We start from the raw sequence: 27,807 nt of genomic DNA, 5'->3' as shown, positions 1-27,807 counted from the left end.
GCACTTAACTGGATGAAAACATGGATATATGAGACTGTTTTTGAAAGAAGAAGTCTTGGCACAGAATTTGGGTAATGCAAACCAGTAGAATAAAGTCCATAAAAATCACTAATTTTTTAAGCCAAAATGTGAAGCAATAATACCAGACATCCTTCAAAATTACCCAAAATACAGTTAAAACTGTTAAGATATTTAAAACATCCATTACAGCTTTCACAGGAAGGAGAAAGCTCACTTGGCAAATAAACAATAATACCTGAAAGTCAACAGTAATTTATTTTTATTCCTTTAGTGCTGTTTCACACATCAGTTCAACACTATCTTATAGGTAATTTGTGAATTTTCTTTGAATTTATTTAATTTACTAGAAGGTTTATCATCTCAGCCTATGCTCTTTCTCCAAGAAAAGATAAATTCTGGACATGGTCTATGGAAAAAAAAAAAAACAGATGAAAGAGCAGGATGAAACTTGGCTGCAAACATTCAGCTAGAATTTTCCAGAGTTAATTTGCTTCTCTTAAGTCAGTAATTCAGGAAAATCTCCTACCACCCTCATATGGAAACAACAGGGAGAAAACAAGTCCCTGGTGATGCAGGAAAACAATGTTTACTACATGAGTTTAGGAAGCACAGAAGGTCAGATTAATTCCCATTGAACTTCCCACTACCATAGCAATTATCTCAGGCCAGGGAAATTAATGATTTGCCCGTGGGCACGAGGGGAGCAGGCACAGCTGAGACTGAACCTTTCCAGTGCCACAGCACCAGCCAGGTCTGGATCAGGGCTGGCACTAATTCCATTTTAAAAGACTCCTTGTTTCCCAGCATGGAAATTTCCTCTCAATCCCAGGCTCTGCAATGCAGTGAAGAGACCTCAACACGACCATGTACAGCACCAGGCTTTTATGACAATGAATATTAATCTATTTATTATTTATATATCCATATTTAGAGTCAATTTCTTACAAAAGAACTTCCTAAAATGTACTCACTGAGGTTTGAACTACTAATAAATACTATACAATATACTGCTACTATACTACTATATACTAATATGCTACTGATAAATACCGTACAATACAGTATTTACTGACAGTGAAACTCTCTGAATAATACTTTTTATTTTTTCACATCGCAATCAAGATTCAAACCTTTCACAGATTTGGGGATAATTTTTTTTTTTTGCACCCTCTTTACCAAGGTCAGCTGCAAAAAGACAAGATGACCTTTGTGTCACATGGATGTACAATTTCACTGGTGTTAATTGAGGTTAAATCTATGAAGTCCACGTTACAACACTGGAGTTCAAGCCAGCCCTTGCTTCATCCCACATTGTCACTGGGAGAAGTTGCCCCACATGTGTCAAGGGAAGGAAAGCTCAGGGCTCCATGTAATGAGCATTTTGCACACCTAAATATTTATGTAACATTCAGCAGTGTTTGAATCACTGATGGATCCATACATGTGGAATATTTAACATCTGCTACCTATCCCCACTTGAAAGTAGGCTAAATATAAATTATTTTCAAGTCAAAATGTCTTGGATTCGATTTTACCAATTAAAAAATCATTGTCTATCTAATCTTGTTTCAGGACTCTGTCAGCAGTCTCCATGGGAGGGTTTCCCAAGCTCCCACACAACACAATAAAGCAGAAATGCACAGAACAGCTTCCCAAGGCACAGGGTGAGAAATTCCTGCTGCTCGCCCATCCCCAAGAGAGTGCTGATGAAGACAGCAGTGATTTCCTGGAGGAAGGCTTTTTCTCTTCCAGTTCCTGATGGAGGAGCTGAGCAGGAAGAAAAGCACCATTTTCAACCTGTCTTTGAAAGAGAACAATTCCACCAAGCAGCTCAACATCGAAAGGGCAGCTCAAGAGGGACAATTCCAGCTGGGAATACTCTGACTCCTGGCCAGGATGGAGGTGCTTCATGTGCAGAAAGCAAGTCAGGCACCAGCAGCTCTGACACCCTCCCAAAACAGGAGCAGGACTTGCCAAGCCCAGCACTGCCCCTTTTTGCTGAGCTCTGCCTGAGGACGCCTGAAGGACTCTGAATAAACAGCTTTATTCCTCTCCAGGTTTAGTCACTGCCAGGCAGGTTTTGCTGCCCAAAAAATCTGATTCCACCACCACTGCCACATCTGTGCTGCTGAAGGAAGACTTGGTAACAAGGTCTCATTTTCTCCTGGAACCACAGCAGAGTTATTGTGAAACCTGGATCCTCCTGAGGAGAGGAGTCACTCCTTCCTAAAGCAAGGAATAGGCAGGCAGCACATCCTTGCTGAGACTAAAAAAAAAAAAAACAGACATTGTCCTGTAAGCTGAGAGGTTGGAAGTTAATTTTAAAGGAGTTCACAGTGCAGGGTTTGAGGCTGTGACAGGAATCTGAATTTTGGGATAATATTAAGAATTCTCGGGAACTTGCTGTGCAATCTTCATGAAAGATTCATCTGGAGCTCCCCCAGGACGAAATGCTTGTAGGTAAGTGATTTTCTGAAGCAGGTTAGCCGTCAGCTCCATGGCCAGTCACTTGGAAAAGCACCAGCCTGCATTTTGCTTCAGTTGTTTTAGCCTAAAATATTCCTTGCAGCGCTCATGGTCCCAGAGGCCAGGAGAGAACAAGTGTGTAACTTCATAAAAAGTATCCCAGGGAGAGGCCTCTCATCCTTTCTGGTGGTTATGATGACCCTGCTCTTCCAGCCAGTTAAGCCTGCAGGAAACAACTGTTGCTCCATTACACTCCAGGCCTTCCCTGTAGGCCAAAAGGGAAGGAAGAACCATTTTTTTTCAGATTTTACAAAATCCTTTGTGATGTCCTGGGGGTTGATGTGAAGGAAGACCAACCGCAGGGATGCTTTTGGCTGAAGAAGTGACACTTTCCAGAGGCTGGGCTGGGATTTGTGAATTATTTGGGGGCTAACCAGGCACAGTGCATCAAAACACGTATTTTTATGCATTATCTCCTTCAGAGTGAGACAATCCAACAAAAACCTGGTTTTAATTCTATAGGAATGGAGTGAAGGGGAGGCAGAACTTCAGGGCCATGAGTCCTGCAGGGAGCTCTGTGCTCTGCTGGGAGCCAAAGCCCTCCAGAACAGGGATTCACACAAGATGTTCCCTTCTCAACATTTGCACTCTGACATTTCCACTATGAAAGCTGGGCTGGAACTCTCTGAAACACCTCTGGGGAGCTCAGCAGTTGGGCAAGAAAATCAGAGCAGAAAGAACTTCCAAAATCACAAGGGGGGAAGTTGCGAAGCAACCAGGGAGGAAAAACCCACCCCAAAGTGTAACCTGCACTTTTCCTGTCTCAAAGTCAGGCTCTGACACTCCCACTGATGCCTGCAGCAGGCATGAACCCTTATTTCACCTCAAAACTCCAAGGACTTCGAGCACAAATCGCTTTTGTTCTGCTGAAACAGCTGGGCCTGGAGAAGCAGCTGACACATCTCTGAAAATGCCCGTTTTTTGGCTCCCACTGGAAAATAAGAATGCCCTCAAGCAACAGGTTAATTCCAAATCACTGGAAAAGCTCTAGTATGTAAACGAAGAAAAACTTCTTGTCTGGGCAGCAAGGAAATTCTATCATTAGACAGCATTAACAATTAAACTCTAGGTGATCAAACTCAGCAACTCACTGATGTTATTCAGTCATTTGTAACTTTGCTGTCGATGTTTTGAAGACATGCCAAGCACAAGACTATCAGCTAAAACCTTTAAACAGAGATCTTCTTTCACATACACAAATAACAGTTTCAGTTTAGTTTTGGATATATTATTAAAAAAAAACCCTCAAAATATTCCAGTATTTTTAGCACACTAAAAAAAAACAAAAAAAGAGGCAGATTCTACTTATTCCTGGGGGATTTTGTCTTTGTTCTCACAGTCCAGCACTGCAGAGCAAAAGCAGAACAGCAGCAGAATTTCCTTCTCCCTGTCAAACACTTTACCTTGGTACTGCCAAGCACAAGTTGGGGTATATCAGCATGGGCTAATTAAGAATATATGAGAATATATTTTCTTCAATTATACCTTAAATTAATTGCTTTACGTATCTTCTTTACCGTGCTTCATGTTTAATTGCATCCAAAACCACAAAAATGCAATTGTTTCATCTCCTCTCATTTTTCTCTGCCATGAAACACCTCTGTGGATTCTTTTTTTTTCCCTGTTATCTCTTTATGGGAAGCTAAAAGCGATGACAAACGAACACGCTAATAAAGGGAAAGCAAATTATTTAAATCTTCAGGTTCTACATTCAATCAAAGTTGGATAATCTTCTCCTATTTTTAGCACAATCTGAGCTCTCCTGAGTAGAAAACTGGCATTTAACAAATGTTGGAACTGTAAAAAAGGACAAGAAACGGAACATTTGATGTCAGGCTTTTCTTGATAAAATCCTTCAGGAGAAAAAAGGAAGATTAATAGTCTGTGAGTGTTGTAATGAACCCAGAATATCTGGCTTAGAATATCTATTTTAATTATCAATGCCAACTATGGGTGGAGAGCTACATTTAAAACACACCATAATTATAATAAATCAGACTCATTTCATTTCCTTCAGGAGTTACAAATGTGACAGATTTATAGGAATTCTTGGGGAACTGACTACGGACAGGAGTAAAGTTGAGCCTGCGTTCAAGGGCTTTGTGGCTTCAAGGCTGTAATTCATTACTGGACGAAAAAGGAAGGCTTTTAACCAAACTATTTATGAACTGGAAAACCTGATTTTCAGATTTTAAACACTGCAGTTTCAGCTCATGAAACAAATCAGAGTAGGAGTGTTTCACTTTGCAGCACAGCAATGAATGTTTCAAGCTTTGGTTTAGGACCAGCTTTATGTTACATTTACAAAGAATCCTTGAAGTTTGCAAAGAAAGAAAAACCTATTTTTCAGGCACATGAACGATTTTTATCAATATTTTTTCTGCCTAAAGATTTCTTTTTCATATTATTTCACCATGACAACTTGCAAAACATTAACCCCAATCCTTCTCATACTGCCTTTTTTAGGTCAGGCAGAAATGTGCTTCATTTTGCCCAGAGGAAAATGAATGTTGTCACTATTGAAATAAAAAGACATTTGTACTTTTGTAATGTTTAGATTTTTCTATGTTTGATAAGCAGACACACCTTAAACTTCTACCAATGAAGTGTTCTAGCAGCAGCCACCATTCCCAAAAAACAGCAGATTTGTAGATTTTTGACAACATTGGTACTTTCTGGCAGATGGGTGATTTTTTTACCCTATGTCTTCAGTTTACTGCATTAATTTCCCCCAAATCCTCATCTGCTTTTAGAACAACTTCCTTAAATATTGATCTTTTATTGGAAGGCTGAGTGGGATGTGGTTAGATTTCTCCACCAGACAGATTTCTGGGCTTTGGCACCAGATGAGGTGGCAACCCATCAGAAGACATTATCTTCAGTTATAAAACCTTGAATTACCAAAAGAAGTTATAAATGCTCTTATCCTGAGTCCAGGCTTGTTGGAATTCTAACTGCAGCAACAAAGCAAGCACCAAAATAAAAAAGATTACTTAAATCTATTTAATTCTGCAGAATGGGGTCCACGAAGCAGAACAAATGAAATGAAACAGTTGGAGTGCCATTACTGCCATTACAGCTCTCATTATTCTTCTCAAGATAAACATTCATATCAGGGATGACTCCTACCAATCCTACTGGAATATGAACTCCATCTGAGGGTTCAAATCCCTGTCTAGATTTGCACTGAAAACGTTCACAATGATTCCATTGTTACAGAACTGCATCTGGGTTGCTTTTGTTCATTAGCAACATCCTTTATTTCAGATCTGTGGCCTTTTAATGAGCAAAGAAGATTTTGGGCAGCAGGGCAGGAACCCCAGGAATGGCACTGCTGGAATTACAGGGACTGATGAACAAATCCACTCTACTTTATATCTAAATTTTTCCATCTATTTTTTATCTACTCTAATTTATATCTAATTCACAGTGATGTATCTCACAACTGCCCCCATCTGACACTGCCATAGGAATGCTGAGGCAAAATGATGTACAAACCCCAACTCTGGAACTTTCAAGCATGAAGTTTTTAATAAAATCAAATGCACAGTGCCAAGTTTGGCACGGCAGAGGACACTGGCAGGTGAAGCAGCTCGGATTGGTTGCCCCATGTCAATCATAGGATTTCTCAAAAAGCCATCATTACAATCAGTGCATGGAAAATTTGTGCTGCTTCAAGTTCCCTGCCCAACCTGACCTTGAACATTTCCAACAACGGGGCCTTCACTCAGTGTAAGGATTAATTTGGAAGTTGGCAAGGAGAGAAATTCTCCTTCCTCCCTATAAAATCTATTGTGCCCTAAACTACAATCTTCAAGGACCAAAATCTGTGTGTTCTACCAGCCAGCTGCTCCCCATGGAGAGGCAGTAAAGAACCTGCTCCCAGCTGCAGAGGAGCTGTGCTCTGTGCCTTTATCCAACTCAAAACCCATCTCCTTGCTCAAATATTCCTCCATGAGGGAAACATTCCAAGGCAGAGTCAGAATCACTGTTTAAATTGCCATTGAAGTAAAGAAAATTATATTTGCTGAGATCTGGCTTTAACAAAAATTGTCAATTACCACTTCGTTGCAAATCGCTCTCGCTTTACACCACCACCAGTGTGCTTTGCTGATACTCATTTCACTCTATAGCCTCAAATGCACAAGAGACTGCTTTTTTTCCAGCTATAAAATTTCATATTATTTCATTTCCTATACTGGATTATATCCTCCCATTTATTTACTCATTTTAAAATAAAATTGGCTGTTTTGAAAGCGCAGGATTGAGAATATCCATCAGTAATCTTTCCACAAAGCAAGACAAAATTTGTACTTCCCACAAATGGGAGGCCCAAATGATCCCCCAAATAAATCCAATTGACTGAAAATTGAAGGTTTCACCAATGGACCAAGAAGAAATGTTCTAAAAAAAAGTCTTTCCAGCAGAGAAAAAAACCAAGCACAAGCACACTGTGCTTTACTCTCAGCAATCCTCGTGAGCTTTTAAGCCATTTCTAAGAGACCTTACCAAGAAACTGCTGCAGAAATTCCCATTTGCTGGAAGCACTTAAAATGCCATGGATTTTTAGGCCCAAATGCCCCATGGAACTGCAGAAAGTGGAAATTCCAGAGTACCCCAGAGCAGTTTGTGTGTCATGAGTAAAGAAAGGAGGGAGAGACAGACCAGAGGTCTCCTACCATAGTAAGTGAGACGTCCTCTTGCAATGTTTTTGCCCCTGGAGTTTTCAGTAATGCATTCATAGAGCCCTGCATCCTCCTGTTGGAAATTCGGGATTTCAATCATGCCATTGGATTTCCTCAGCTTTATTTTACTTGGAAATGGCAGCCCGTCAGTTCTTCTCCAGTTAATCTGAGGCACGGGGCTAAAGAGAGAGTAATGAGATTTTAAACAGTTTTGCTTAAAGCCCTTGATTGTCATAATGAGATACTTAAAGCAAACTAAATTCAGCAGTGGCTTCCAGGCTGTGTTAAAAGCAGTAACCACGCTGTAAATGACAGATGGTCAGACACTCAGGCACCTGATTTGCATTCCCTGCTGCATTTGTGGTCCCAAATTTGTCAGGAACAACTCTGTGAATGCCCAATAATTGCAACATTTTAGTACTGGCTTCCCCAGAGGATGGGTGAGATTCACCAGTGGCTTCCATGGAGGAAGAATCCGGGCAAGTCTTTTGGAATTGCCATCCTCCAGCAGCCTTTAATTCTCTGATTTTGTAAACTTTCCCTCCCCTCTCCAGGGAGCCAAAGCAATAGTGTGTGATCAAGTTATAAATCCGACATGGGCACCTGACAGACTGCCTGCAAACAAACTGGTAAATAAACACATTTACAGAAACACAAATGCATTCTCAGATCATCTGTGGAAGAGTAAAGATATCAGCTGCGAGTGAAGCATCATTCAGAGGAGAAATGCATTTCAATCTTTATTCTGGCTATAAAGAAAGAGCAATATTATGAAAGCATCAAGTAGATTTAAGGGGGAAACTCAGACAACATTCTCACAGACTTCAGCACCACTTCCTTGCACAAGAGACTTAGCTCAAAGGTCATATGCAAAACCACGCTCAAGTTAATTTGAAATGAAATGTGAATTTCTGTGCTGCCAACGTACACGTCTTAATTCTAGACAAAATCAAAACACACTCCAAGAGTCTTTGCCCTCTCATTTCAAGGCAGGAGCTGTGATCACCAAAATCAGGTGCTGGGGAAACACCAGGACCCCACAGCTCTTGTGCAGGTGAACCCAAAGGTGCTTCAACCTTCAGTCAAGATGAGCACTTACTTTCCCAGGGCAAAGCACTCCAGCTTCACAGTGGAGCCTTTGGCTGCTGCCAGCGTCTCAGGGAACTGAACTTCTATTTTGGGCTCGTATTCCCCCATCACACCTGCGCGAGACAATTGAGAAGGTCAAATTTCAAAGGTGATTTTCCAAGGGTTTTCTTTCTCTCTCTTGCAATTCAAGATTGTTTCTCTGACAATCTGCTTATAAAGGGAAGCACAGTGGTATCAGGGACAGAGTTAGGAAGCAACGGAGTTTATCTTAGAAGAAAGTTTGGACTGTGGGAATTGGAAAAACAGAAACTTCCGCAGACACTGAAGGGTTTTATCTGCAGCCTTGAGAGATGCTTGGATTGATGCAAAAATAAAATACACAGACATTAGGCAGAAAAATCACACAGTTATGTTTCTACAGTTGTAGGTGAGAATATGCCTTAAGTAAGTGAGAAACTGTACTGATAAAATGGTGAAGGGTTTATAATGTAAGGGTGGGGTTGTATGGAATAAACTAAGAGGTTAGAAGTTATAACAGAAGCATATGTGTATATATATGGGACAGAAGCCATTGGATAAAAGTATCCACAGTGCAGCAGAAGTAAGTAAAGGTGAGAGGATAGAAAAGCAAAATAAACCCTGCGGCAACTGCTTATTGGCTTAGAAAGTTCTATATTGTCTTGTAACAAAGAACTTGTGACTACTCTTGAGCTGTGGCCAAGTTCTTGCTCCTCTGAAACCTCACAGCCTCTGAGACTGATGTTTATCTGAGCAATAAACCGTTCTTAGCCCCACGGTGGTCCCATCCCTTCATTACAAAGGTGACAATGACAGGACAACACACAAGAATTCATGCTGCAAGAACCAAGAACTCTGGGAACTGAGAGATGCTGGGAATGCTCCGGGGCTCCTGGTGGTTCCCTGTTGCCCTGTTCTCCTAAAGTTCTTCTAAGCCTTCTGATGTTTACATTTTTGTAATGGAGTTTCTCACGCACTTTTCATGTAAATAATGATTGTTTTGCATTCCTTTCTGGAGGAGGAGAGAACTGATGGACTGTTGGTTTGACCAGGGTGGTTGGAGAGGTGGCAATTTCATCCTCCAACCCATGGTCACTTTTGGAATTCTATAAATATCGAGGTCTGGAAATATGTTGGGAAGGATGAAAGCTTGACAAGAAAGTCTCACAGATATGCATGCCTAGCAGAAAGACTTTTGAATGTAGATTCTGAAGAAGGAATAGAGATGGAAGCAAGTTTTGATAGAGAAGAAAAGAATTGCTGAGCCAGTCTTACAGGATAACCAAGGAGGCAAAGGGTGTGTTAGTTAAAAAGGGTTTTATGACTTAGAGCAAAGGATAAACCCACCTCAAACAAGATGATGTTTTTACCAAGCAGAAAGATAGCACAGGCAAACAAGCCTGCTGATGTTGTAAGCAGAAAAAAAAGTCTCAGAATTTTCCACTGCAAGAAAACTGAAAAACAACTTCTAGCTTAAACTGTAACGCACTAACTTTCAGTGACTGGAGAACAGTCACATGAATATGGTAGTTATAGTAGTTATGACAGGCTATAGATAAAAGGTAAGGTATAGATTGGTTCTACTGTGTTAAGATGCTCAGCAAAGGAAAGTATATAATGCATTGTAACCTAAACTCAGGGTCTCCAGGCCTGCCTGCAGCTGGAGCTGACAGCTGTGGGCACAGGCTCTGCCACCCACGACCCTGGACTGCTGTAACATCCTGGAAGTAATAAACTGCATTTTGAAGAGCTGCCTGGAGTCCAGCATCCCTCAGCCAGGCTCTTGCAGAAATGAATGCCCTTTTTTAGCCTCGGACACCTCAGCGTGCGAGTGTCACTGACACTGTGACAGCTCCTGGCAGCCGTACCGTCCGTGCGCAGCACCAGGGGCGTGGGGGAGCCCAGCACGGGGCTCCTGCTGGCCGTGCTGGTCACCACACAGCTGTAGTTGCCCACGTCCGAGGGCTCCACCTTGGCTATGTACAGGTGTCCTGTCTCCTGGGACACGAAGCGCCGGCTGTCCTCCTGCACGAACGAGGGGTACTCGTTGAAGATCCAGGCAAACGACAAGTCTGGGTGGGGAGAAACAACACAAAAAAAGGTGTTTGATAGGATTTTTCCACCTTTTTTTCCCTTCATCGACCACTTTACTGCTATATTTGACAGCACTGCTGTGGCATTCACATTTTCTGGAAAATCCCTTTGCCCAGGATTTTTGGGAAGCTGAGAAGCCTCAGAGAAAAAAGGAAAACAACAATTATCTCATTTGCTTCTCCTGTGTTTTGCTCGTCTGGAATGTGTTTGGAGATTGTTTACCCACAGGTGATTGTTCCATTGGACTCTGGGGTGAATTCTTTTGACTCACTGGCCAATCAGTGCCAAGCTGTGTCAAGACTCTGGAAAAAGTCACGAGTTTTCATTACTATTATCTTTTAGCCTTCTGTGAGCATCCTTTCTGTGTTCTTTAGTTTAGTTTAATATAGTATTCCTTAACATAATATAGTATCATAAAACCATCAATTAGCCTTCTGAGAACACGGAGTCAGATCCATTCCTGCCACGAGGATCTGCAAATACAATGCACTGCGTTATTTACAGTACTGTGCTGTGTAACAAAGAGCCAACGACTGAGAAAAATACATTTTAAAAAGTACCAGACACTAGCTAAACCCCCCATTTTTTTTTTTTTACCATCTCTGGGGTGGGGTAAAACACACATGCAAAGGCGTTTGATAGGATTTTCCCACCTTTTTTTCCTTCAAAGACAACTTTATTGCCATATTTGACAGCACTGCATTATTTACAGTTCTGTACTGTGTAACAGAGCCAGTGACAGAGAAAAATACATTTTAAAAAGTACCAGAAACTAGCAAAAACCCCCATTTTTTTCCATCATCTCCTCCAGAAAAAGAAAAAAAAAGGCAAAATAAATCCAGAATATTAGCAGGTTTGTTTAAATCTCCTTCTTTTCTTTTTTTTTTTTTTTTTTTAATTTAACATGCACGGAAAGAGGAGCAGACAGCAAAAACAGGAGCAAACTTTGCTAAAATGGAAAGATTATTCATTCAGTAGCTACTTAACTCCTCAGCCAGATGATTAGCAGGTAGAAACAGCAGTATCTGCGTGATAAGGATGTCAGAAGAAACCTAAATTCCCAGTAGGGCTCATCACACAGCAAAACTATTTTTTCATACAAAAATTTACAAAAACTCGATTAAAAACCATTTTTGTGTGATGTGGCAAAGCAGCCCTCGCCACCACTCATTATGATTATTTGAAAGGGAAAAAACAAAACCTGCACCTCAAAAGAGAAACTGAGAGATTTGGCAAAAAAAAAATCCACAGAATTTGTTTTGTTTCCTGAGCATCACTCTGAGCCTTGTGTGGCCAATTTTAATTGGCAAAAGCCCCTTCCTGTGCCCGGCCACGTGTTTGTCTCATTCATTTCCTACAGCATCAAAGGAAAATAAATTTTTAATGGTGTTCTAGGCAAGGAATAATTTTTTCACCCACGTGGCACTTATACAAAGATTACAGCTTCTGGAAGTGCTAATTAGCAATGATTACAGCCTGATTGACCTCTCTTGTGTTGCAGTGTCTGCAGCACTGGCACTGCCCCCACGAAATGGAGATCAGCCCTTCCTGCACAGCTTTAATTTGAGGGTGCACAAATTTGGGTGCACCATGAAATGAAAAGGTGACACATCCTGAGCCCTCAAGCCCTCCCCGGGCTGCCGAAGCCAACAGGATAATTTAACACAAGGTAAGACTGTGCAGGTGAAAAAAAAACACTCAATAAATGAAATTATTAAGATATTTATAGGCTGCCTAATGCAAAGAAGGCATCAAATGAAACGGCTGATCATTAACCTGCATTTAATTTTCTTCTATCAATATTTAAACCTCTTCCGTTATGATTATTTTGCAGTAGCAGCCTGGGCCAACCCTTAACAGGCTCAGGAGTTAAACGTCTGTCATACTGAGAAATATTAGAAAGAAATGAAAATAAATAAATAAAAACAAATATTTTAAATATTATTTACAAATAAATAAATAAATAAATAAATTTAAAACATTATTTACAAATAAATAAATAAATACATATTAGAAATATTTATTGCCAAAACCCGAACCACAGGGAGGAAAAGACCTGCAAGACCATTGCCCCTGTGGACCTGCAGCATCTCCTCAGGAGCACCACAAATCCTTCCTCCAGAACCCAAGAGATGCAATTCATTTCTGGAAAGGAAGGCAGCAAGGATTTGTCAGGAAACAGTGGGGGAATTAGGGCAGTGGGAAGCACTAAATTGTTCCAAAAATAAAGAAAAAAGAGAGCACACTTGAGGAGTTTGAAGGGGACCCCGTGGTCTGAGGGAGCAAGGAACCCGGGGTCTTTCTAAATGGGGAAGGCAGAAAATAGAGGAGAACTCTTTCTGCAGAAGAGCTGGGTGGAGAGAGGGATCTCAGGGCTGAGGGAGGGGATGCACACCCAGTTCAGGACCAAAAAAAGCCATTTTTCACCTCCACACCAAACTCAGACACCCACAAGGCAGCCGTGGGTGACACCAGCCTTTACTGCTTTCTGGTATTTACTGAACCACCCGCGTTTCCTCGCTCAAAATATTATTTCATGCTTAAAAAAAGGGAGACAATAAAAAGAAAAAAGATGTCCAGAGCAGTGTGGAGATCTGGAGATGCAGCAGGAAAAGAAGCAGCTTCATTTCATGACTAGGATATTGGGCTAAATCAAGAATAAACCCACTGAAATCAGTCACTGGGATTATGGCAGCCATGCAAAGTGGATTCCAGTTTAACTGGGTCCTTCAACCCATGAATAAACACTCCTGGAAACCTAATTCCCCATTCAACACTTATTTGCACTGACCCCAACCTTTTTTAAGGGAGTATTTCTATCCCTGTGCCCCACCACCTCATTTTATATTTATTGTCCTTTACAAAATTGCACTCTCATTTTCCAAAATAAAAAAAAAAAAAAGAAAAAAAAATCATATTAAACAACTTGAGGTGTGATTTATTATGTTTACACCATTTGCCTGTCGCTGATCTTAGGGCACCTCCAGGGACACAAACTCACTCCCCTTCTGTCAATTACAAGTTTTCAGTTGATTTTCTGTTATAAATGGAAGTAATATGTCTCTCCTGGGCTTCCTCTGAGTTCCAAGCCTTTGCTTTCCAATGCATTTTTCCCTTATTTGGCGACCATACATGGATAAGGTATTGGAAATTACAGTTATTACTCAATTTTTATTTGTTTACTACGTCTTGGTTGGCGGCTTCTCTTTATTTTGCATTATTTGATTATTATTTACTGTGCAGTTTCCAACACACTCAGCATGTTCCCACTGTTCCAGGCCTTTTGTGCACCTAAGTGCTCAATTAAAAAAAATGCTTATGAAATTACCTGTCATTTTTAAACCTGAATTCTTTCTGAAATTCAACAATTAAATCACCATGGCCTTTGGGGTTTACCAGGGTCATTTCCTGCTATTTATGAACCTGAAAAAAACCCAAATTACTGTTGCTAAAGGAACATACCGGGGTAAACCCCACACATTTATTGGTTTTTAACTATGTTCAAAGTCAAAGCATAAGTTTATGCACATCCTTTTGAAAATATGGTTTTAAATAGTATTTAAAGAATTTCAGAAATATAGAACTTAAGAAATTACACATTTCTTCTGAGTGAGACAAACATTTCACTGGAAGATCATTTACAGAACCAGGGTGATTTTACTCCTTGTAAACGGAATTTAAGTGACAACAGCAGTGGTGGAAATCCCAAACTGTAATTAAACTCAGAAAGCTGGAAAAGCAGAAGTTTGTGGGGGGAAAAAGGCACAGAGACCTATGATCTAAAGGAGAAGGACAATTCACAAAGTTAATTTTATCCACTATTTGCATAAATAATGCCAGCTCCTGCTCCTTGTCTTCTGGGCCATCACTTCTTTACACCTGCTTAATATCTACCTGCCAGCCCCATAATTCACACCTGAGGCTTCTAAAATAGCCTCAAGTAAGGGATGTGAACAACGTTCTTCTGAAACAGATTTAAAATGTTCCAAACTGACTGGATTTGAATTAGCCACGTGGGTGTTTCCAGAAATAAAACTGGTAAGAAATGAAAATTCTTGATTTTGGGGAGCATGGAGATGACTGAACAACATTTCAAGGTTAAAAAAAAAAACCCAAAAATCTAAAAAAACCAAACAAACAGAAAAAACCAACCACCAAAACATAAAGAAGTATCATGTCAATCCTTGATACCCAGATCCCAATTATTTCATGCACTTCTCCTGCCCTGATTTTACAATATTCTGTAGCAGACACACCAGGAGAAGCTGAAATATCCTGGAATTTTGTGTCTGAAAATGGCTCTCTGCCTATCCCACAGGATGGCACGTGGCTCCTGGAAAACTGTTTCCAAGAAAGAAATCAGACAGAATTTAGCAATGACAGAAACTGCAATTAAAAACATGGAAACCTGCAGCAAACAGCTATTTTGAATGATCTACCTTAGGTTAAAAGTGATGGAAAAGTAACACTGGTTTTGAGAGGATAATAACAGACTCCCTAATTAAGGCAGAAACCAATTAGTTCATCATTTGGCCCAATTTCAGCTCCAAGTGTGATGAAATGGCATTAAAGGGAGCAGTTTGTGGATGAGCATCCCTCACTCTCTCACTCAGAGCTCTGAGAGCTCACACTGAGCATTCAGGTGGGGTTTTGTGGACCAATCACCCACAAAAAAGTCCATTTATCACCAGTGCTGCAGCTCTGGCTGTCTGCACAGGAACCTCTGGGAGAGTGCAAACAGATTACCCAAAAGCAGGGAATTAATTAATGAGGTGGAAGTGCATTAAGGTCCCAGAGGATGCTCTGGGGTGCAAACTGTCCTCACTCATCTCCCTGCAGGGAAATCCTTGGATTACACTGCTGTGGGACTGGGATAATGGAAAGTCAGTGCTCCCAGGGGTATGATTGGTTTTATTTTACATAAATTACTTCAAGCTTCGCCTTAATATTTTTCCTTTCTCACTTGGGCCAATTTTCCTGCACTTAGTTCAGCACCTGGAGCACCCCAATCTCCCCTGGGCCAGCCCCCACCAGCAGCTGCTCTTGGTGTTACCCTCCCTGTGCCACAAAGCAAACAACATCTCCCTCATTTCTCCTGGCAAACGTCAAAGGCTGCTTTCCAAATAAAGATCTCCTGCTCTGGAGGCGGAGGACAAGGTGTTTGTGTGCTCCCCTAAAAAATGTGTAAACTGGAGCTCAAAAGGTCACAAGGTGCCTCTGTCAGAAACGGCAACGATAAACCAGCTTAGAATATTGTTTGAGATAAATTATTTAGCATTTATATTTAGAATATTATTTGAGATAAATTGTAGATAATTTCAGGGGTTTGGGGTATATTCCTGCACATATTCAATGCTCAGAAATTGAAAACTATCCTGGGTGTGCGCAGCTGGGAAAAACAAACCCAACCAAGGCTCAGACTGCATTTCCAAGGGGGTCCTGGGCTGCTGGCATTCGAGTAGCTCTGTCACTGATAATGAAAAAGTCTTTAGCTGCAGTCACACTTCAGAGAACAAATGGGGTTGGTATTTACTTTTTGTTCATGTTCTCTATATAAAAATAATGACAATTACAAAACCTCTACAGCAGGGCTTGACCTGTGGCCTCCAGGAGTGACACGAGACAGTGAGATCTGCTGAAAACAGGTGCAGTGTTTTCCCAGCCACTGGGATTTCACCTGAACTCTGCAGAAGAACTCTTTTGGCTGAATTTTTGTTTACACCAAATGTAAACTGCGTGATGGGAATACAAGTCCAGCTACAAAAAAGTGAAGAATATATCCCCTGAAATTAATTTTATTCCAGAGTATAATGGCAACACTCTGATTTGAAATTAATGTATAACATTAATTGTTTTGGCAGAAAAGGTGAATTATTTTATAGCTAAAATACACCAGATCAATTTTCAGCCTGCTGTGCAGGTAATCAGGCATGCAACTTGTGTGTATGGAACAGCCCAGAACAATGAGAGCAGTGAGACACAAACACACACAATATCTTGCAATTCCAATCTACTCATTTAATGAGAATATTGAAATGTTTCAGCTGAAGCTGCAAGGTTCCTACTTCAGGCTGAAACCTGATTTTCATTTTTTAACGAAACAGGGTAAGAATCTACTTCTTATTTTCATTTTGGAATGAGATTTGATGTAAAAACAGATGTAATTCTTCAAAAATACTGAAGTGTACTTTTTTTTTTCTGCTGTCCCCCAGCCTAGAGCACAGCCACAGAAGAGGTAAGGGCACACAATGATCTGCCACCTGTGCTCAGCTGCCACAGGGATGTCACACAGCCACTGAAGGCGGCTGAAGCCACTAAATAATTCCTGGAGCTTTTCTAAATCATCCCAAGCAGCGTCACAAGCAAGACTCACCGCTGTAATTAAAGCACCAACATTTCCCAGCTTGTCCTTGTGAAACAGATGTTCCAGACTGGCAGCTGATTTCTTTATTAACACCAACTCCCTCCTGGTCAGTCCCACCCCAAAGATTCCTGTCAACATCATATTTTGTGAAAAATCCCCTTGCCCAGGATTTCTTCTCCTGGGAGGCTGAGAAGCCTCAGAGAAAAATGCAAACAGTATTATATGATTTGCTTCTCCTGTGTTCTGCTGCTTTGGAATGCGTTTGGAGATTGCTCATCCAACAGGTGCTTGTTTCATGGGAATTGTTTTAACTTCATGACCAATCACAGCCAGCTGGGTCAGACTCTGGAAGGAGTCAGGAGTTTTCACCATCATTCTTTGTAGCCTTCTGCCTGTATGCTTTCTCTATTCTTTAGTATTGTTAAGTATAGAATTTATAGAATAGAATAATAAATTAGCCTTCCAAGAACCTGGAGTCAGATTCTCATTTCCTCCTCCATCTGGGGAACCCCAAAATACCACAGATTCCCTGGAGAAGGGCTGAGCACATGGCCCTGCTGGCCAGGGACCATTAGCCAGGAGCCTGACCATGACTTTGCACCCCGAAGTGCTCCTCGGCTGCTGGTTCAACACCCCTGGGTGCCCCCAGGGCAGCCCAGATGCTAACGAGAGCCTGACAGAGCAGCTCTGCTGCACTGGCCTCCCAGGGCTGAATAAAAATCCCCATTTTTTTCCCCTGGAGCTGTGCAGGACAAGGATTGGTTCCTCCTTGTCACTGTGATATTTTATGAAAAATCCCTTCGCCAGGATTTCTTTCCTGGGAAGCTGAGAAGCCTCAGAAAAGAATGTAAATAATAATCATCTGATTGCTTCTCCTTGTGTTTTGCTGCTTTGAAATGTGGCAAGTGATTGTTGGATTGGTTCCATGTGAATTGCTTTAACTTAATGACCAGTCAAAGCCAGCTGTGGTGGACTCTCTGGGTCAGTCATGGGTTTTTATTATTATTAATTATTCATTCTTTTCTAGCCTTTGGACATATTCTTTTCTCTATTTTTTTAGTATAATTTTAGTAAATATAATATAAATAATATAATATAATATAATATAATATAATATAATATAATATAATATAATATAATAAATATAATATAATAAATATAATATAATATAATTAATGTAATATCATATCATACAATGTAATATCATATAATGAGATATCATATCATATATCATATCATAAAATAATAAATCAGCCTTCTGAGAAACATGGAGTCAGACCCTCAATCTTTTCCCTTGTCCTGGGGATCCCACAAATGCCACACCTCCTCATCACATTTCTGCACTAATTGTTCCAGACTGGCTGTGTCATTCCACAAGCCTGGCTCTGAGCAGGCTGCTCCCACCCTGGAAGCAGGCAGAGAATTAAGAAAGTGCTTTAGGAAGCAATATGTAAATACATCCCCATTAGCCACATCCATTCCAAGTGACAAACTGTTCTTTTAATCACCTCCCTAGAACTTTACATTTAATTGCTGAGAGCATTTCCAGAACTCTGTTGTGCTTTTTCAATAGCTGGAAGTATTTTAAAGTTGCTTCCTGCCTATAATAATTTTGAGGATAAAAAAGGCAATCGTTTAGTTTATTGCTGAACTAAAATAAATCTGATTTCTGGTGAATGTTAAATATTAGGGACATAAACCAAGGGAAACTAATGGAAATAACCCAGGAGTCAATTTTCAGAGTAAAGCACCAATATTTATATGTGGAAGCAGCACTTAGTGGCACTTTCATTTGGTACTCTTGCACTCTTTTAGGAGAAGGTACTTGATAAAACCCTTGTGAAAAACAAAAATTCCTTTTAGCACTCTTGTTCTGAGTGCTGGGACTGCAGCCACCTCCCTTCCTGCCTCCTCCTAATCAATTATCCTGTTTGCAAAAAAACCCCAAATATTTTAGTAGAGAAGATAATAAAGAGCTGGAGGAGAAACACCCCACAGTCACAATTCAGGGATAAAAATAAACTTGGTGGAGAGCCAAATGCAGTTATTGTCTCCAGTTTGCTCCTTCTTCCCCCAAGGCATAAGTGAGATACCTGGGACAGGGTAAGTGAAAAGATTCAATGTGAATTTTTTTCTTGCAATTTGGTTCTTCCTAATTGATTTCTCCCTTTTTCTTTCCAGCCCTCCATTCTTCCAAGAGACACTCCACAAATGGAGTTCAAGAGCTCTGTAAGATTTTGGGGTTAGAAACTGCTGGAAGATTCTAAGGTTGTTTATCCACCTCTGTGTCAGCTTAAAAACATGCACTATAAAGCAAATGAAGATGGTGCACAAATATATAAATATATATATATGAAATAATTATAATATCATGATATTTATATAATAATAAATCTATAAAATGTAATAATTTATAACTAATAAATAAGATGTACTAATTTCAGCCTGGATTACCTCAGCCTGGAAAACAGGTTTATCAAAAGAAGAAAGTGCTTCAGAATGACTGCATTTGACAAAGTGTACAGCAGAGTGTCTCTGCAGCACTGGTTTGGTACTGGTGGTGAAAATAATGCTCTGGCAGACAGAAATCACTGGAAGATCCAGCTGTGAGCATGTATTATTTCCCCTCATATGGACAAACATAAGTGTCTCTCAGGTACCATTTGATTTCAAACTGTCAGCTGAAATTTGTGCAGATGATGATGATGACACCAGCAGGACTATTGAAAAATACGTTTTTAAATAAAAATGCCATTTCTCCTTGGCAGACTGAAAGAGCACAGGAACACTATGGAGCCATTTTTAAGGCCAATGCTCTTACAATATTCAAGGTACCCTCTCCTTAAAGTACATTTTTGTGCAAGAAGCTTTCCAAATGTGATTTATTGCTGATGCCCAGACGTGTGTCACCCACAGCCTGCAATGACAGCAGGAAGCAAAGGTGAAAACCAGGATGGGGAAAGGCAGGTTTAGATGGGATATAAGGAATTGTTGCCTGTGAGGGTGGGCAGGCCCTGGCACAGGGTGCCAGAGCAGCCCCTGGATCCCTGGCAGTGCCCAAGGCCAGGCTGGACAGGGCTGGGAGCAGCCTGGGACAGTGGAAGTGTCCCTGCTCATGGGGTGGAATCAGATCTTTAAGGTCTCTTCCAACCCAAAATGCTGCTGTGCAGTAGGACAGAAATCCTATTCTGGAGTTGCACCTGCTTAACTTTGCTTTGCTTTAAAGGAATAAAACCTTTCCAAAGCCAAACACGTACAATTAATTCAACTTACAGTTCCCTGAAAAAATAGCATGTTGCTATTCAAGAGTTGCAGAAGAGAAGCAGTCAGAGCATCCAAATATTTCTGGCATCTGAGACTCTTTCCATGCCATGTTATTCATGAAGCAGAGCCCTGCTGGAACTTGCAGGTCTCCAAATGGCAATACAAGAGACACGAGCAAAAATTTGCAAGTCTAAACACTCATTTGGAACAGACATGACATTGCTCGGTGAAGGATTTGTCACAGCAAACACTGAGCAATAAATTGGGATCTATTTTTCCATGATCTAATATAATTTCCTATCAGCATGTCACAACTCTGACACAATCTGCTGTGAGCTGAATTGATCCCTGCCCTTCAAATCCTGCCTCATTTATGGATTAAACCTACATTTATCAGGGAGTTATATGAAGAGGGAGGACAAATCCTTGCTGCTTTATCCATGTAGGAACATCCCTGCCATGCTGCATGAAACAGGAACACAGAGCACACATGGCTAATTAGGAATAAAGCAGAATCTCCTTGCAATTTCCAAGCAACAGTTCTACAAAATTCTTGTTATTTATTTAAGTTCTCTTGGGTTATGCTCACATTCCCCATGGGAATAATGCAGCAGGAAGTACACCAATGGAAAACTGATGTCGTGTTTTTCCAGGCAAACCAAAATTTGTTGAAATGTTACAACCATCAAGCGAATCTTCACTTCCACCATTAAAATTATCTTTTTCTCTGTGTATAAAGCAGCTTTAAACCACCCCAAACAACACAAAAGGACCATGCCTCATTGCCTGCTCCTCTCTCGAAGAGCAGAAACACCTCATAAATCCAAAATCAATGTCAGCTGAGGAAAACTGACTGGACTAAACAAATATAAATCACAATATATAGGAACAGAAATAACGGCTGAAGACAAGCTACACAATAATCACAATACAGTACAGTAGTAACAGGAGGTAAAACCCTACAGGAACTCAGATTTGCTTTACTGAGGGCTTTGTCACTCGTCTGATAGCAATTTTGGAACAAAATCAGTAGCAGAGAAAAATCATTTTTAGATCTCCATATGTCTAGCTTTTCCCATTCTTGGCAGAATGGGCAAAAATTAGCATCACATGAATGTTTTTTAACCAGCTGCACATTAACCGTGTCCAGCATTAAGTTTGGGATATTGAGATGTTTGTTGGATCGACAGCCCTTTACAACCATTAAAGACATCACAGTAACACAGCAAAAAAGTCAAAAAAGCTGTAGAGATTTCAGTGCAATTTAAAGGTTGTAACAACTGGAAAAGTAGTAGGAGAACTACATAAATCCATTTTTGATATTATTTTACCTTTTGAGTATGTGGGTGAGATGATTTTTGGTGGCAAAAAAGGGCATTTTAACAGGTTCCCTGCAACAGAATTCAAAGATCCAGAAGTATGGCCATGCAGAACGATGACAGATGACCATCTTAATTATCCAAACATCACTGCTCAATTATGAGACAGCTTAGGGTATTTAACAAAAAAGCAGCCTGGATCAGAGAAATATCTGGGGGAAAACTTCTTCACACTCAAATCCAGTCACTTACCAAATCTTCCACTCAGTAAATCCCAAACAAGACAGCTAAAAAAGGGAATTTTATTTAATTTCCAGAAAGGGGAAATGTGGCAACTCTGAAGAAAGTATTGGAGTGGTTTGTGATTCGTAAATGGAGTTTCATTGTAGGTTTAATGCTGGATGTCCACAGCCCAGAGGAGCTGGAACTGCACACTCAGAAGGACAAAAGCACTGCTCACTGCAGGAATAATCTGCTCCCCGTTGAAAAGGGACATTCTTATGACTTATGTAAATATCTGCGCCTCAGATAAGCAAGGAAAAAATATGATAAATTGCAGAAGGGAAGCAATTTTCTTTTTCTATACTATGAGCTGGCATTTCTTTGGGGATGAGCACTGGTTTCTATTGTAACTGGGATGCTGTGCATGGAGGAATAATCACTATTTAATCAAGTCTCTTCTTGCAAACTCTTTACAGAGAATGCAAGAAATAAGTGCAATTAAGTTAGCAAGATCTTAGAAACTGCACAACACACCAGAAAACAAAGGCAGAGTATTTTAGGGGCTACAGAGGGAGAGGAAACAAGCTGGTGGAGCACGTTTTTAGAATTAGTATTGTCTGGAATTATTTGATAGCTCAGCGCAATAAATACAGACTCAAAAAAATAATAAAAAAAAAAGAGTCAGACCACTGATCTGGAAAGGGCTGAACATCCCTCAGGCCAGGTCAGCTGGTCCTAATCCACCCCTGCTCTTCCTAACAAACCACTTCTGCTTCCTGGCTGGATGTTTTATCCCAGACTTCCTGCCCTGCATCCCACCCTGTGTGTTTTGTGTCACCTTGCTACAGCTTTAATTTAGTAAAGAAAGGAGAGGGAGTTTTTTCCACCTTGCTCCATGTCTCCTGACAATTTTAACAGTTAATCCTCCAACTCTCAGACAGATTCAAGGGTTTGAAATCATTCTGGTAGCAGCTCTCAATCCGGTTTGGTGATTCTGGGAGAGCTCAGCTCTGTTTTTGCATGAACACCACAATCAGTGTGGGGGTGTCAATCATCTCCCATCTGTTGACTGCAGGAGGAATTCTCACCTCTTCCAACCACTGCTCTCAGCACCATGAGCACGTCTGGCATCACCTCCTGTTCAACACCTCAAACTTAAACCTTGCCAGAGTCAGGCAGCGTTGCCTCAGCTTGGCCATCACCTCTGGGTGTAAACCCACACACAGGACACAGCTGGAGGAACAGCTGGGGCAGTTCAGGCCTTGGGCTGCATCTAGAAGGGAAATTTAATCATTCTAATTCTTATAGATAGCTGGGAGAATGACCCATTTCCTCAGCTGCCGAAAGACAAAGCTGTTGCAAGGCTATAAAGATGATTTAAGAGTATGTATCAGTTTAGAGGGGAAAAAATTCTGCAAGCTCAGACAGTTGTAAAATTGCCACTTTATGGCTGTGTCTGCTTGGACTCTGCCAAATTTATGAGGCCACAACACCTATATTATTGAATATAATGTCTAGCTTTTATTACCTTGTCTTTGCAATCAGATCTAATGCTTAACATCACAGGCCTTCAATAATGACACACCGTATCAATTAAAAACAATAAAACCAGTTCCTCCCAAATATTACTTGAGGCTCAATAGCAATTAGTCAAAGACTGAAGATGGAGAAAAAGGGAAGAAATGTACTTGCAACTTTTGGTCCACCAAGAATCCATATATCCGCTTTTCTCACCCCCTGAGTGCAGCAGTGTTTAAATTACACAGCGTCATTCCATCCCACCACAAAATGTCTTGATTGCAAGAACACAGGCAGACACCAGCGCTGCTCAAGACAACCTGCAATTCTCTGCTCACAGGGAAAACTGGATTCACTGAGGCTCAGCAATTGTGAAATTGGGCAGAGTGTAACTCTAGAAGATACTCCGTTAATTACAGGGAATCCCATAAAAATCAGACACATTAAGTGCACAGAAATTACTAGGAACGAGAAAGGCATTTCAAGATAAAAGTAAATCCTCCTAAATACTTCCCTCCCCCCTCCTTTGTTTTTGGTTTCTTTCTCCTTGCTTTTACTCCAGAACTCAGGATTTCGTTGTTAATTCTGATTTTTAGCATTTCCAGCCCCATCAGCCCCCGGGTCCCCCTTACCTCCAGCCCGGGGCGGGGTCCCACAGAGCAGCACGACGCCCTGGCCCTCGCGCACCGACACCGCGCTCCTCATCCTCGTCCTGGAGCTCTCCACATCTGCCAGGGGAACAGCAGCGAGCAGGGCGTCAGGAAACACCAACAGGCAGCACAGTGGCACTCTCAAACCCTGACATTCCCAAACCCTGACATTCCCAAACCCTGACACTCCCAAACCCTGACACTCCCAAACCCTGACCTCCCGTCTCCTGGTGTGCAGCTGGACCCGGCAGCCGCAGCGCAGCCCTTGCAGAAGAAAAGGCTGCCTGGCAAGAGGGGGAATGAAAGAATTAGGGCTGAAGGGACCTAATCTGCAGTGAGATAATTGATCAGATCCCATGGCTAATTTTGCTCTTATGCCTGGCTTCTGCTACCCTGACTTTGATAACCAAAAGGGAGCCAATGACTTATTCTAAGTCCTTAATCTTTGGAGATGAAGGCTGTGATGAACACAGCATCAAGCTCCCATGTCCAACAGAAAACACCATTAATAACAGCTATTCAGAAAACAGATATGGATCTTTCCCAAGAGCAAGGAACCTCCTGGACCATATTCCAGCAGGAGAATCCCCTGGAGCATCACTGAGCCAGAGCTTTGACCATGGTGTGCTGACCCAGTGCTCTGCTGGCTGGCCTCGCGTCTCTGGGATCGTTTTAAGCTGAGTAAGGATCACAGGGCACCCTGAGGTGGAAGGGATCCACAAGCATTATTGAGTCCATCTCCTGGCCTTGCACAGGACACCCCAAAAATCACACACAGCATTGTCCAGCACTTCTCTGGAGGGGAAGCAAACGCTTCAGTTTTCATAAATGTAAATATTTTATCATAAATTTATATTGGTTTTCCCTCTAACTGGTGAGTCAAGACCCAGGAATTTGGGCCTCATTGTACCCTTAAACTTAGCTAAATACAACACATAACACAAGCCAAGATTAAAGTCCTACAGTAACAAAAGCTTTTCCATAAATAAACCATATCTTTTTCTATAACAGAAGACATTTAAAAAATAAATATTTGTTTATAACCCTGCATAGGATGCTCAACTAACACAGTTTTTAAATAAGGCTGTCTTTACAACCAAGCATAATAGGAGCAGTGAGTTGACCAACAGCAGCTATTTCCCCAAAATATAGCAATTTTTATTACTGCAAAGCAACAGCTGTTACAGTGAGAACACTGAATAAAAGCGATCAGAATTTCAATGCTTCCTTTAAAAAAGCTGCAGCAAGAGAGCGTTGTACAATCCTTTGCTAGTACAAATAAAGTTCATAGGAATATTTCTTAGAAGGGCTGTTTTCAGCTTTCCAAGTGAATTTCCATACAGGTATCCTCAGAATAAACTCAGATCCTTTTGCTGGACGTGATGGAGAAGTTACATACAACCCCAGCCAAAGTGATTTCACTCAGGGATCAAAACAGCACAGCCTTCAGTTGTTGTTTCAGGCCTTTCCAGCACCTTGCTCTTTCTGCCATAACGTTATACGTTCATCAGCTGGCCCAACACCATTCCTCAGAGCCATGCAAGGAAAAACCAGGCACTGACAGCACCTCAGAGAACACACACTGCTCTGATCCAGGATGAATCACACCCAAAGAATTAATGTTTTACAAAAAAAATTAATTTAGACCACATTTTGCCCTCTTACATCACAACCATCAGAAGTCATAAAGCTTCAATAATACCATTTCCATAACTAAAAGGGGTTCTTAAGCCCACGTGTTCATTTATGGCAACTACAGACCTTCAGAACCTTCCTTGTCTTTGTGTTGTCCAACAAATCCTATGGGCAGGATGGGATCGGGGTGGGAGCACCTTGGGAAGGGATGTGGGACATGCTGGAGGATTGGGAAGGCAATCATCCCGGAGATACCCCGAGAGGACCCCCCACAGCCCTGCAGCTTGAGCTGCTGCAATGTTGTAAAAATTGGAATTATTAATCACTGATTGCAGCTGAAGACTGCTGTCACAGATAAACAGGCTTTGGGGAAATGAGCAGCAATGCATATCCATCCAAAAATGGAGACTATGAGCCATGCTACAATAAAAGAATAATTTCCCAAAAATTAGCAGGAAGCTCCCCATCCCACCTTCCAGAGCAGCTCAACCAGACTCACCACACAGCTGCCAAAATACCAGCACTCAATTTCTCTACAAACTTCTGTATTCTCTTGTCTGGCACGGCTTTGATAATGAAAAATCAGCATGCACAACAGGAGCAGGGCTCTTTATTAGCATTACACAGTGAAGCCCCAATCTCTGACCTTGGAGAGCACGGGCTGCTCCTGAACACGAGGCTGGTCTGGTTTGCAGGTGCTCCTGCAGCAGATTCAGGGGACTGAAGGTCAAACCCAGGCATGTTTGGAAGTGTAGCAAGAGTGGTTGTTTATCCTTGAGCTTCTTTGTTAGGCTTTTGTTGGATTTTTTAATAAAGCCACTTTATTAAAGTAACACCAGGGAGGACAGCTGTTTCTCCTAACAAAACTTATTATTACCTGAACTCATTGGGAAGGGACATTAAGTCCTCAGGGTAAATAAAATCCCTTAAAAGGTGGACTAATAATGGCAAAGCTTGTTTACTTTTACAGATTGAAGTGTATCCCTCTGAAATCAGAGGCTCTCATCCTGCCGAAATGTCTCAATAGATAAAATATAACTGCAAACCAAGACCAGAGATCAGGACAGAAGATACTTTTGAGGAGTGGTGAGTCAGAACAGGAATTCCTTTTCAGCACCCATGGGATGCCAATATCCCACTGATCAGTGAAAGAAAGGCCAGAAACACACAAAGTGTTCCTGCATTTTATCTGCTGGACTAAAGACTGGTTTATTCATCAGCACATCTTTAAAACTCTTTCAAACGGGTCACCAAACTGAACTGCTTTCATTAGTTTCTCTTGCCTTAATCTTTTCACTTCTTCCTTGCATTTATTACATCTCACTTCTAATCTCCTTTCATCTGAAAAGCAACAATTCATGGAAAAAATGAACAATTTTATTACTTAACCCTACCAGGCAAAGGCTCTAATCCTGCCACTGAAAACATTTTAGTAAAATCTTACAAAAATCCTGACTACAAGGGAAAAAAATCCAACATAAAAACCAAGCTAGAACTGTAATTAGCAAATTAAATGTTTTTACTGCCTGTTTATAGTTTGCCATATAGAAGGAAGTTTAAAATTAGCAACTGAGGCTTTCTGACTCCTGAAACAGCATTTTCTTCTCCTTTCCCCTGCTAATACATGTATTTGCCTCATTGCTTTAGCACCAAGTCCATAAAATTGTATCAACTGAAATACACACGCCATTGCAATAAAATGGAGGAAAAAAACCACAATTCAGCTTTGTTGAAAAGTCTTTGATTCTGCCCTAAGTGAGAACAACAAAACGAGTTCCTACCCATACAAAAAGGATGTGAAAACTGCATGCTCCAGTGGGCTCCCTCCTTCTGTTTAATAAGCTTTCAGCCTCAAGCATTGAGACTTCAAGTGGCTGAGAAAGATTCCAAAGTGTGGAGCGACAGTGGTATGAGTATCAAACCTCCAACAGCTGCACTGGAACACTCCTGTGATACTCAGGACAATTAAAAGATAAAACAAAAACTTGTGGATTCCTGATGGGAAAACACGACCTGGAGCATCTCTGTAAGCTAAATGAGACAGAACAGTGACATTTTAATAAAAGAATAAATCAGAACTCATCTCAGAGCCCTCTGACCACATTCACTGTGAGCACCTCCCAGAGGCTTCTGTTTTGTGATCTCATGTAATTGAGAAGGGACAGGCCAAGGTGACATCAAACAGCACAGCCATGCCTTGGAGAGGCACAGAACATCGTGCTGTGAAAAATCCAGAGCACTTCTGATGGCAAAGCTGCTCCACACACACAGCTGCTGGCGTGTGGCAGTGCTGAGTTACGTGGTGTTTTGTCAAGAAACTTGGGTGATATTTCACCCCCAGACACCAATTCTGTACACAGGAACTCTGTAAAGAGTTGCAGGCACTGCCAGAACTTGCACCA

The 27,807-nt window shown here is 41.1% G+C and overlaps 1 protein-coding gene across 1 annotated transcript in view; it reads right to left on the bottom strand.

Annotated features, from left to right (window-relative positions):
- Positions 1-27,807, bottom strand: part of LOC119706026 (contactin-3-like) — a 100,643-nt gene that overhangs the window by 28,886 nt on the left and 43,950 nt on the right. Inside the window, exons 3-6 of the mRNA XM_038149099.1 lie at positions 23,753-23,848; positions 10,208-10,411; positions 8,332-8,434; positions 7,227-7,411 (exon numbers count right to left, since the gene is read on the bottom strand). Of these exons, the coding sequence (XP_038005027.1) occupies positions 7,227-7,411; positions 8,332-8,434; positions 10,208-10,411; positions 23,753-23,848 (588 nt within the window). The remainder of the gene's footprint in view (positions 1-7,226; positions 7,412-8,331; positions 8,435-10,207; positions 10,412-23,752; positions 23,849-27,807) is intronic.

This window comes from Motacilla alba, chromosome 12 (assembly GCF_015832195.1).
Source record: "Motacilla alba alba isolate MOTALB_02 chromosome 12, Motacilla_alba_V1.0_pri, whole genome shotgun sequence".
In the NCBI taxonomy this organism is placed as follows: domain Eukaryota; kingdom Metazoa; phylum Chordata; class Aves; order Passeriformes; family Motacillidae; genus Motacilla; species Motacilla alba.
This window is presented reverse-complemented; position numbering and strand designations above follow the sequence as displayed.